General features: G+C 39.0%; 1 protein-coding gene across 1 annotated transcript in view; it reads right to left on the reverse strand.

Moving 5' to 3' along the window:
- LOC110320912 (calcium-activated chloride channel regulator 4A-like) overlaps nucleotides 1–11,971 on the reverse strand; it is a 19,865-nt gene extending 7,894 nt beyond the window's left edge. The window contains exons 1-8 of the mRNA XM_021196979.1: nucleotides 11,807–11,971; nucleotides 8,160–8,300; nucleotides 7,857–8,004; nucleotides 7,078–7,186; nucleotides 5,986–6,163; nucleotides 4,806–5,024; nucleotides 1,758–1,985; nucleotides 833–1,010 (exon numbers count right to left, since the gene is read on the reverse strand). Of these exons, the coding sequence (XP_021052638.1) occupies nucleotides 833–1,010; nucleotides 1,758–1,985; nucleotides 4,806–5,024; nucleotides 5,986–6,163; nucleotides 7,078–7,186; nucleotides 7,857–8,004; nucleotides 8,160–8,300; nucleotides 11,807–11,971 (1,366 nt within the window). The remainder of the gene's footprint in view (nucleotides 1–832; nucleotides 1,011–1,757; nucleotides 1,986–4,805; nucleotides 5,025–5,985; nucleotides 6,164–7,077; nucleotides 7,187–7,856; nucleotides 8,005–8,159; nucleotides 8,301–11,806) is intronic.
- Between the last annotated feature and the right edge of the window lie 282 nt (nucleotides 11,972–12,253).

Below are 12,253 nucleotides of genomic sequence, written 5' to 3' on the forward strand. Positions count from 1 at the left end.
AGATTCTGCCTATTTAAGTTCACAGATTTTTGTATAGCCCTTTAGGGGAATTATGAATTCTTATTCACATTATCTATATTTTTGTCAGCATAAAATAGATTAGGAGCAGAAAACTGGAAAAAATAAAAGAATTGCTCTATCAAGGTATCTTGACAAAGCCTGGGTATTGGTGAGAATATTTGTGAGAGAAATAAATTGTAAAATGCCCATAAAGTGTTAGGAATGGTAGGAGTTTAAATAGCCTGAAACAAAAACAAAAACAAAAACAAAAAACCCAATTATATATACTTGGTATCATGAAAGCCAAAAGAGTATAATAATTGATATTGGCACTATTGTGTACTCTACTATGTTTGAGAAGGTACTAGAAACGTAATCACTTTTCATCACATCTGTATATTAAAGTAAGTTACCATACTTAATATTAAGTAAGTTACCATAGTTTGTATTTTCTCATTGTCTTTATCCTAGAAAATTCCAGACTTTGTTCAAGGCCTGTTTTGGGCGCCACTTGATTCCATATACCTCCTTTCCTCTCCTTCCCCACTGTACCATTTTTGGAGCATAGAGGACTTGTAACTCTCAATTAAATTTTATTCTATACTCATCCTGCTGTGAAGAAATTCGATCTATGTGTTTGGATTGACAGTTTTATGTGTCTTTTCCAGCCAACTGGAGAAGGACTATGATAAGGACAGAGGTTGGGTCTCTTTGACTCTGCTCTCAAATCCCTAGCCTGGCTCTTGCAAAAATGAGTGTAGAAGGAGTCGAACATCACGTCTACATCTGTACACAACAACTGGAAGTCTGTGATGTAGAGCTCATGTTTTACCTGTTAAAATGCTCATGTTTGTTACAGCTAAGTCAGCCGATGGTCCCAAGGCAATGAAATGAACTATGGCCCCGCTGTCTTTCACCTCGTCAATACAGACTTTGGCTGTGCTGTCCTCCCCATCACTCAACAGCAAGATCTCAGTCCCATCTGTTTGGTATTCTCCATTTTTAAATACCTGTAAGCATAATTCAGAATGCCATTATCATATCATACTAGGTTAGCTATCCTGATGGAAAGTTAGAAAAAAGAAACTATAGAAAGAGTATAGGATAGAGATAATTTCTGTTTTAGAATCATAGAGTTTAAATTCAATAATCCTTGAAGAACATATACAATTTTTATGTCCTCCTCCCCTAAAACAGGGGATATTTGCTCAACTGAAAGATGGGTGGGGTCAGGAATCAGAAAAATTCACAGGGACTAAATAACATCTGACCCAGGAAAACCCATGCCAATAGATACTTAAAATATGGAACACATTGTCTTTGCCTGATATCATCTGACAAACCAGTTGGTTTATATAAAATCTGTTATACATATAGCCAACTGGAGTGAGCAACGAGAACAGCACTAAAACCAATGGAGTCCAAATTAGGAAACTCTAAATACTTAGATAGCAGGGATCTAATGTTCTAAGCATGTTGAAATTGCAGATGAGACAGAGTCCCCTTCACCACATGCTGGCCGCTAATGATCTGGGCAAAGATGACCTTGAAATTTTCATCCCTGTGCCTTGATTTCCCAGGTGTTAAGATAGCATGGACATCAAAGTTATTTTTTTCCTGTGTGTTTTGTCTAGAACCTTTTAAGATTAGTTATGCTAAAATCAAGAGACAAGCAAGAGCAGTAGAACTTCACTTTGTCTTAAAAACAAAACAAAGATCAAAATACATGTGCAGTGGGATTTTTTTTTTTTTTTTACCTGAAATGCAGTCTTGATTCCAGAGCAGATGGACGTCCCTCCATCGGCATTTGTAGGTAAGGTTTGCAAGAGCTTGTTTCTCTCGATGTCACTGGTTATTTGGATCAGCTCATGCATAATAGTGGCCTGGCTACTAAAGTGAACCATCCCTACCCAGGACTTATTTTCAATTATCTGGCTTAGAAAGTATTTTGCTGCTTGGTTCATTCGATTCAGACGATCGTAAGTCTGGGGGAAAATGATAAGAAAAGAAATGAGTGGTTTTCAACTGGAAGATGAGAGAACTGTACAACTGTTAATTTGAACTATGCAAGAAAGCAATTATAATTTTAACTGGCAAATTAATAAGTGTAGTTATATGTAACGTGGCACACATGAAGAAGTTCATAGCTTTCTACTTGAGGTGTTCCCAGTGGCTTAGTAACCAAGTCAAAGGTGGGGCTTGGGTTGAATCTAAGGCAATGATTCACATTACAATTCAGCCCATGATCACATCTGTTAAGTTAAACTCCCATCCCAGGTTTGGAAACCTCAACCCGACTCTCTTGGTCTCCAATCATAGCTGAATTGTGTAACTCAGCAAGGAGCCTGCTGAGCTACCATTAACTCTGAGAAGGCCACCTACTCTGCCCATTCTACTTCTAATCTTTCCTGTGATTCTCTATCAGTAGGGCGACTGCATAGGTTTTCTGGTAACTCATTGGTAACCATGTCTCTCTTAACTAGATGACTGTCCAGGATGTACAGGTCACACATTGATTTCCTCTAGATTCTCCTTTCAACCCATGCCCAAAGTGGTTTGAGAACTTCTCTAACCAAATCACCACTCCTACATATCTACAATTTTGTCTTGCCTGTTCATCTATCATTTTATCTTCTGATTTTTATTACTTTTTTTTTTTTTTTTGGAATGGTGAGCTTGTGGGTGCAAGGATACTTGTACCACAGCACACATGTTATGATATATATGTAGAATTGAGAGGACAGCTACAGGGACTCAGTGCTTGCCTTCCATCATTTGAATTCCACAGTTTGGACTCAAGTAGTTAGGGTTAGCCAAAAGAGCCTTTGCCCACTGAGCGATCTCTTCTGCCTTTATCATAACCGTCATTATTATCATTTATTATTATTATTGGTGTGTGTGTGTGTGTGTGTGTGTGTGTGTCTGTGTGTGTGTGTGTATGTGTTTGTGTGTCACGGAGTCCATGTGGAGGTCAGAAGATAGTTTTGAGGAGTCAGTTCTCTTCTGATTCTTGAACTCATATTGATAGACTATTTTACCTGCTGAGCCATCACACCATTTTTTTTTTTAAAACACAGATATACCTGGACCCTATCTAGGGTATTCTATTAATCTCTCAATGGGCAGTCTCTTCTCTCCTCAGTGACATTTCTCGGGCTACCTGTGTGATTTTGAACGTTCTTCTCTCTTCCATGAAATCACATGTCACTGTGGCTCATGCATTCAGTCCCTGCCATTATTTGCCTTTTCTTTTCTTTTTTTTTTTATTATTATTTTCTTTATTTACATTTCAAATGCTATCCTGAAAGTTTCCTATACCCCTCCCCCCACCTCTGCTCCCCTACCCACCCACTCCCACTACTTGGCCCAGGCCTTGCCTTGTGCTGGGTCATATAAAGTTTGCAAGACTAAGGGGCCTCTATTCCCAGTGATGGCCGATTAGGCCATCTTCTGCTACATATGCAGCTAGAGACACGAGCTCAGGGGGTACTGGTTAGTTCATATTGTTGTTCCACCTACAGGGTTGCAGCCCCCTTCAGGTCCTTGGGTATTTTCTCTAGCTCCTCCATTGGGGACCCTGTGTTACATCCAATAGCTGGCTGTGAGCATCCACTTCTGTGTTTGCCAGGCACTGGCATAGCCTCACAAGAGGCCGCAATATCAGGGTCCCTTCAGCAGAATCTTGTTGGCATGAGCATTAGTATCTAGGTTTGGTGGCTGATGATGGGATGGACTCCCAAATGGGGTAGTCTCTGGATAGTCCATCCTTTCATCTTAGCTCTAAATTTTGTCTCTGTACTTATATCCTTTCATGAGTATTTTGTTCCTTATTCTAAGGAGGAATGAAGTATCCACACAATGGTCATCCTTCTTGGTTTTCTTCTGTTTTGCATAATGTATCTTGGGTATTCTAAGTTTCTGGGCTAATATCCGCTTATCAGTGAGTGCATATCTAGTGACTTCTTTTGTGATTGGGTTACCTCACTAAGGATGATATCCTCCAGATACATCCATTTGCCCAAGAATTTCATAAATTCATTGTTTTTAATAGCTGAGTAGTACTCCATTGTGTAAATGTACCACAGTTTCTGTATCCATTTCTCTATTGAGGGACATTTGGGTTCTTTCCAGCTTCTGGCTATTATAAATAAGGCTGCTATGAACATTGCCTTTTCAATGGCAACTTTCCCTTCCTTGCTGATATTTTAATTTCTGCCTTAGCATGTCTGTCTCACCCCACAGTGCAGTCACTGAGTGCCTTATCATATTACACCTGCTTGTTTGTAGTTCATATTCACTTTCGCAGCTTTCTATTGGTCATACATATATTATATTCTCTGTATCAGAAAAGGTTCTAGTTCTGAGTGAAACTCTTAGTCTGGTCTGGAGAGGCCCAGGTAGTATCAATAAAATATACAGGACTGGAGATATGCAAAAGGCAGTTTTGGAATTGGCAAAGCATTAGCTCCTATACAGCACCCCAAGTGCCCAGCCCTCCTCTTGGTGAACATGAATGTCTGTACTAAATTGTAGAAATTGTAGAAATGATTTGCTTAGGTAGGTGATGCTGAGACAGCGATAATAACATTTCTGGACTATAATGATATCTGCTTTTGTGGTTTGTTTTCTGAGATAGGGTCTTTCTATGCAACCCAACTGACTTTGAACTTGCCTAGTCCCCCAAATGCTAGGATTAGAACATACTTCCATTGTTCATCCTAAATGAACTATAAACTTCTCAAGTACATTTCTATACTCAAACTGAAAACAAAAACAAACAAATGAAAACGAGCCCAGGAACTTACAGACATACTCCCAGACACATCAAGAACGAGGCACACAATTCTCTCACTGATCCTCAGCAGGGAGAAGAAGGGTGGAGCGGGTGGCGTCTCCATGGGGATGCTGTTGTTAAAATCCTCAGAACTACTGATTACTTCCCATGTGCTTCTCAAATTGCACTTTTCATTATGTAGAGTTGGAGCCTCTCGATTATGGTTTTCTTTTTTACAGAATTCAGTCACCTAAAAGTGTAGTAAATTATAGAAAATTACTATTTTATGTATTAAAAAATAATCTGTAAAACAAAGCAAAAGTATGTCCAGTGTTAGAAATTAAAAGTAATTATGCTGGCCTAGCAAAGTGGCTATAGTTGATACTTTGCTATGGATGTATGTAACAATAGCTATCAAAGAAAAAATGGTTGTTGAGAGTGGGGACAGGGGCTCAGGAGTGGTCTGAGGGAGGCTATCTGGGAGGGTTCAACTTTAATTGGAAAAGGGTTTTTTTCCACTAGTCACAGAGTACACATGGAGGGACCCATGGCTTCAGCCGTATATGTAGCAGAGGATGGCCTTGTCAGACATTAATGGGAGAAGAGGCCCTTGGTCCTGTGAAAGCTCGACCCCAGTATAGGGGACTGCCAGGATGGGGAAGCAGGAGTGGGTGGGTTGGTGGGGGACCACCCTCATAGAAGCAGGGGAGGGAGGATGGAATAGGGGGTTTCCAGATGAGAAAACAGGAAGGGGGATAACATTTGAAATGTAAGTAAAATGTTCAATAAAAAAAAATCTGATAAAAAAGAAACAAAAGAAAAGAAAAAGGTTTTTTTTAAAAAAAATTAAAGGAGAGTTTGTATAGTATTTAACAAATATGCATGCTCAAGTAAAATACTAACACTAAAGTAGACTTATTATAATAGTTAATAATTATCTATTAACAGACAATAGTGTTAATGTTCAATAGAGGATGAATAACTACTGAGTGTCAATCAATGTTCAATGAATTCTATATTAACATATTTAATCCTCATGTCATGCTTAACATCCAGTATATCTCTGGTAGAGCACTTGCCTAGCAATGTGTAGTTTCTTACTCTCATTTCCATCATCATCATCATGACCATCATCATGATTATTTTAAAATTATTGAGGTTAGACAAATCCTTTGATTATAGATTCTGGACACAGTGACAGTCATACTTACAGAAACGATACTTTGCATGAACATTATGGATGACTTTTCTGATTGAACTTTATCAGGGAAGAATTGACAATCCTTTTCATATAACTTTGTGGTGGAATTAGTTCTGCACCTTCTGGTTATACAGCTGCCCCCTTGGCATGTATGGACTCTATTCATACCCGTGACACCTGTGGAGCACCTGAAAATATGAAAATGAATCCAACAGAAAATTTAGTCATTCCTTTGAAAAGTGGTCCTGTTCCCACTGAGCTTTGTGGCATGGTATTTCTTGTGTAGCTGCCATGACCTTCCTCCACTGCTGGCAAATCAAAGTAATTATTTGTTTTTCAAGAAAGTGTAATGAAAACAAAACAAAACAAAAAAAAAATGAAAAAAAAAAACAAAAAAACAAAAAACCCCAAAGGGTTATCTCCAGTCACACACAGCGGGGCTTTCTGCTGGAATGAAAGCTGTGGGTGGATCTTTCCCTTAGTCATTCCTGCAGTTGGCCTTGGACCAACTCTCTGTAGGCACCTGGTTGACAGAACCAGTGGACCAATTATTCTTGGTGTGCAGTGTGGTCTTCTTTTCCAGGAAGAAGTCCTTGAAGAGTGGCATCACATAACTACATGTGCTTTGACTACTCAAGGAACATGTTTTTATCCAGAGGACAATGTGACTGGACAAAGAGAATGAGGGACTGCCAAGAAAGACAATGGAATGAAGAAGGACTGATGTGTGCTGTCCCATGGGAGAGTCATAGCTGCCAGTGCTCAGAACAGATACACCAGGCTTTAGCCACAGTTTATCTCATTGACTTGCAGTTCAAATTCAGTAAACAAATTCTAAATGAGTTGTAGCATCTATGGGAGAAATGTTTAAATAAAAAGTGTCAAAATGCCGAACAAATGATTGGCATTGAGGCTATGTATATTTTTGCACAGTTAATCATTGTCTTCAAGGGAAATGGTCTAAAATAAGCATAAAATAGGCTTGTGATATTGCATCTGTTATCTGCCTTGGAACAAAAAAATGGATGCTTGTCATTGGAAAGGACTATAGAGAATTTAAAATCCAGAGGTCATTTAAGGGTACTTAGGAGTCATGTCATGCCTTGTTGCTTCGATTTTCTTTGATGAAGCACTGTAGAATGGCTGGTCTTCGTTGTACTCATCAAATACTCCCCAGCGAAGGTGGGCCCATTCATGGACCAACACTTTTCCTGTAAGACATTTTGAAATACATAGTCATAATTTGACTGGTAAATTTTATATCTCAAAAATTTCCAGGCCACCGTGATGGGAGAGTTTATATTTGGGTTTAGGCTTTCTGTAACTCCTAAAGTTTATATTTTGTTGATAAAAATGCTTTTGTATTAAAAGATATTCATTGCTGCATGGAATATTAATTTTTATTACATAGCATATTAAATCAATGAAACATTATGGAGCATATGCCACAGTCTCAGTAAACCAGGATTTGATTTTCAGTTCTTGAGGAGTTAAAGGTCTCACATTTTAGTTTATGGCTTGCCAAGTACCAACCCTGTCAACAGCCTAATCAGATATACAGAACTCTGCTGTATCAATATTTTGAGGGTGCAACTTTAGGGAGAAAAAACTGACTAAAAAAGCTCCTGAAGAGTTGATATTGAAGAAAGATATAGATATGCTATTTAGATTATGTAGGTTACATCGACTATTTCATAAAGAATTTGTTGAATTTTGAGAACATTTAAATGACTTTGAAAAAGTACCTTAAATTAAGCCACTTGTTTAATGTCACAAAGCTAACAGAGGAATCAAGATTTGGAGCCATGGGTTTCTGCTCCAGTTTGCTTTATTTAATAGAGTATTGTTGCAAACATGCAATGTTTTAACCAAATTCCCCACCTGAATCTCCATATTCATTTTGTTTTCTCCCCAGTACAAAGTCAGGGGTGAAGTGGATGTATTCTGCTTTCTCTTCACACTCTGTGAACTGCCTGGTGTAGGGCTCATCTCTGCCCTCAAAGGCGGGAGGTGCCACTTTAATGTCAGCCTGAGAATGTTTAAAAAGATTGTTAACACTTGAAGAACAGAAAAGACAATAGTTAGAAAAACTCTAAATCAATAAATGTGTAGCAAAACGAGCAAGCACTAGAAAATACTTTTTTGTTGTTGTTAGACAAAAAAAAAAAAAAAATTGATACTTACATGCTTGTAACTCTCCTGTTTTGGCCTCCTGTACTGGGGACTGTGTTTCCAACTCTCAGGAATTAATATAGACACATTTTTGAAGAAAAATCTTTTTTCTGTCGCTTCAAAAAGGTACGTAGATGCTTTAGTCACCATTGCCTATTATCAAAGGGAAATAGATGCGTAAAAATGATCATGAGAGTGGAATCAAGTCTCAGGTACACTTCTATGGCGAACCTTGTTAAGCTGTTACTACAAAAGAAGCTGTGCATCAAGCTCATTCTTCAGCAGGCTCTGCCTACCCTTTTAACCTGACCTCTGTCAATCCATAACTTGCCTCACTCTACACCCGGAAAGGCTTCCGGGTCCTCTATCATCTTATTGCAAAAGACAACTTGAGACACATACTTGCTGATTTTAATAATTGATTTATGTAGTCATATACCCGTTGTTTAGAGTAATTTATTTGGATCCAATATTTGTGTGAAGACTTTTTAGTTGGCTTATGGAATGTCTGAAGCCTGGTTACCATACCTTTAGTAGACTAAAGACACTCCTAATGTCAAGAAATGAACCAAAAACAGCTCTAGCAGATGCATCATAAGGAAAATAGCCCACAGGAGCTGGTATCAGGATGGGACTTTCTTTCCATACTCTTGGAAGAGGTGGGAAGGTTGGACTTTTGGAGGGCAAGGTAATAGAAATTCCATAGTTCATGTAAAAAAAAATGATCACGGAATTGTTACTCTGCCTTCAATGGGAAAATACACATTCTCTCCCAGTATCTGGAGCTCAAAGCTACTGTAATTTGTTAGAGGATTTCTCTCTCAGCATTGTCAATGTCTAATAAACAGAAACACAGATGACAATCAATTAAGGTGACTGTTCCTTATAAACAGGTTCTCAGAGGGAAGTAAAACACAAACAAATATAAAAGAAAAGAAAAATAAACAAAAGCAAAAATATGTTCATTTCACGGGAGCCATCTGCGTCTCCACTGCTTTGTGTATCAGGACCCTCTGATGCTTCCAGCTTTATCGTAAGCCCACTGCTCCTGAAGGCCTCCATCTCTCCCCATGCTGCCCTCCGAGAGTCCAGCACTCTGACTCACATGCATTGTGCAGCAGAGTCAGCAAGCTGATTAGAGATTATTCCCGACATTAGAGGGTCAGAGTCCAGAGAACGAAGGTCCAGCGCAGGAAGTTCGTGAAGAACTCCAAAGTGGCTCAGAAGCTGTTTAGCACACACAGGAGGAGGCAAAAATAATTCTCCTTTCCCCTGGATGCCTCTTTTCAAAATGAGAGATATTTAGAATTCAGGAATTCTTTCAGAATGAAAGAATGAGATAACAGAGTGGTAGTGGTTCAAACTGAGTTATTAATTGGAGCAGTAGGCTTGCTGTGTACAACTGTGTAGGATGTGTATTGTATAACTCCAAGGGACTGCATTTCCTTGAGAGTCTCCATGACTCATCTGGCTTTCTTAGATTAGATTGTGTTTGTAGACCATGGAGAGCTATCAGAGATATGGCAGGTAACTTTCATCTTCACTTATACCCGGATACCTAATAAGGGTTTCTCAAAGTTTTCTAAACAGAAATCCTACTGTATTCCTTCTAAATTCCTCCCCAGAGTTCCAATTTTTTCTTAGATTAAAAAAAAAAAAAAAAAAAAAAACACGCTGAAAGATCAGTGTTTGCAGAAGTGGTCAGGTTTTAAACCCAAAAGGATCCTGAACATAAAATACAAAAGAAACTTGATAATGGAGAATATCAAACCATCAATTATAAGAGTTTTCCAATATCATTGTGTAAGTAGAGGATAGCAAGTCACAAAATTGCCTGATGATAGAAGACTTTGTAAAAGGCTAATTGTCAAAACCCACTAAACTATAGACGTGTTGGCAAAGGATTGAATATCTACTTGTAATATTCAATAGAAGACTATGCTGAGAATTCTTTTTTGTCTCTAAAAATAGTCTCATCAAATATTCATTTTCTGATTTCAGAAAGTTTGAAGACAATCATTTATTCCTGAACACCAAAAATCTCTCATTCAGAGTCTGGTCTTCGTATTGTATAGGAAAAATATGTTTTGTCTTTTAGAATTCAAAGGACACCAGGTAGTGACACCTCTGAGCTGTTGGTTGGTTTACAGAGCATACAAGTGGAAGCCACTTGAAAGCATAAGGATAATTCAGTTCATGCCCAGGAGGGAGCTCAACAATAAGTATTGGGGCCCAGTGGAAACCAAGTAGAAGAAGTTGTGGATGTTGCTCCTGAGGACATGAAAAATGACCATGTAGCTGAAATGCCAGTGTTTACATGGAATGTTGGAATTGGAAGAGACTTTAGCAACCGAAAGTCCTAGGCTTAGTGAGGGGGCCTCTCCCTCTGCTTGTAACCACTTGGTGGACTCACACCCTCCACACACTGGTCATCTCTAATTTTCATCTAAGTACACATTTTACATCTCCCCATGAATTCAGATTTCTGTCTCTTCTCCCTGGATGTCAGAAAGCTCCTCAATCTGTATCCACCTTGATCTAACTCGTCCTCCCCAGACACAGCTCTTCGTTATAGTTTCCCTTCCCAGACGATGAAAGGTCTCTACAGGTAGTTAAGACAAGGTTGTAAAGTTTGCCTTGCCTCTCAACATTTCCTCTCTACCTTCTCCTTTCCACACAAGTATAAATCAACAAGACTGTTGTCTTTCATGCTTTCCAAATATGTTCAGCATCACTTGAATCACTCCTGACACCTCCTTGTCCCAGTCAACGCTCCTGTTCATAACCACAGCCTGGCTCCTTCTGCACCCCTACCCTACATTTATACAGTGATGTGATATGAGTGAGCCTTCTATGGTTTCAGGAAGACAGAGTGGTCATAGAATAGGCACCAAAGTGTCCACATCCTCCACTAAGCTCTGTCATAAAGTCTCATTACTCAGTAGGAACATAAAGATGCACTTTCCAGTGGTCTGGGCTCTGCCACTGTGCCTGAGCCTGTTCCAGCTTCAGTGTAAGGCAGGCATCCTTCCTCCAGCTTATTCAGTTTCCTTGATTACACAAGCCGCTATTACCCACATAAGGCTCTCATCTTAGTGTCTGCTGACATGTCACATCATGAGTGGGGCTTCTCTGAGGGCTTCCCTGCAGGAAACAGTGTCTTACGCTCTTGCCTGTTACAGCTGTACTCTGCTCTGTCTCGCTCTTCTGAGTAACCTACTAACCTCATACCTACTCTCCCACTCACTCTGATATTACTGATGACCCGGAAAGAAGGCGAATCTATAATTCCTTTCTCTTTTAAGTTACGTCTCTTTCCTCAATGGTATCACATGCATATGTGTATGCATGCACAATAAGTAAGTAAATTACAAAAGCAGAACAAGAATCCAACTTCTAAATGACAGACAAGCTGAAGATCAGAGAGGCTCTCTGGTTTGTCTTTGATCTTACAGTGAGAAGGTAGTATATCTTCTAGAACCTCTACAACCTTCATCTGAAATGTCTTAGAGCCTTCATCTCACTCCATGCTTTCTGAAACTGTCTGCTCTGTTTTCAAACTTCTCAAAGAATTGAGACGTTTCCATAGTAACTCTTACTATTACTATTAACATTTTTATTCTTCATAACTCATATAAGAGATAGCCTTATATTCTTACCTTTATGCTTTCAATTATTGTTGTATCTTCTGGCACAGCAGGATCAATGGCAATAATGATGTCTTCATAACCATTCTCATTCAGCCTTACCAAGGAAGTGTCTGACATCTGAAACAGGTACAGGAGGAGGAGGAGGAAAACAGGCCCCCTGGAGAAAGCCATCATTCCAGCCTGGTTGCCCAGAGGCCTTTCTTTCTCTGTGTCTCTTGGCAGGTCTATATATACTCCTAAAAATCACCTGTTAGCTGATTGGGGGATGGTGACTGTTTAAAGGTCAATGTTCATGTACCGAAATCACATAGCCGGGTTATAAAATTGGTTTTTTTGCTTGATAATGTTTAAAGGTATCAGAAAATTATAAAATACATAGCACCCTCTCTTCTTGATATATAATAAGTTACTTCACATTTTTAGTTAATTTCCTAAGCATAAGCACAGACTTTGTGA

Source organism: Mus pahari, chromosome 4 (genome assembly GCF_900095145.1).
Source record: "Mus pahari chromosome 4, PAHARI_EIJ_v1.1, whole genome shotgun sequence".
Lineage (NCBI taxonomy): Eukaryota > Metazoa > Chordata > Mammalia > Rodentia > Muridae > Mus > Mus pahari.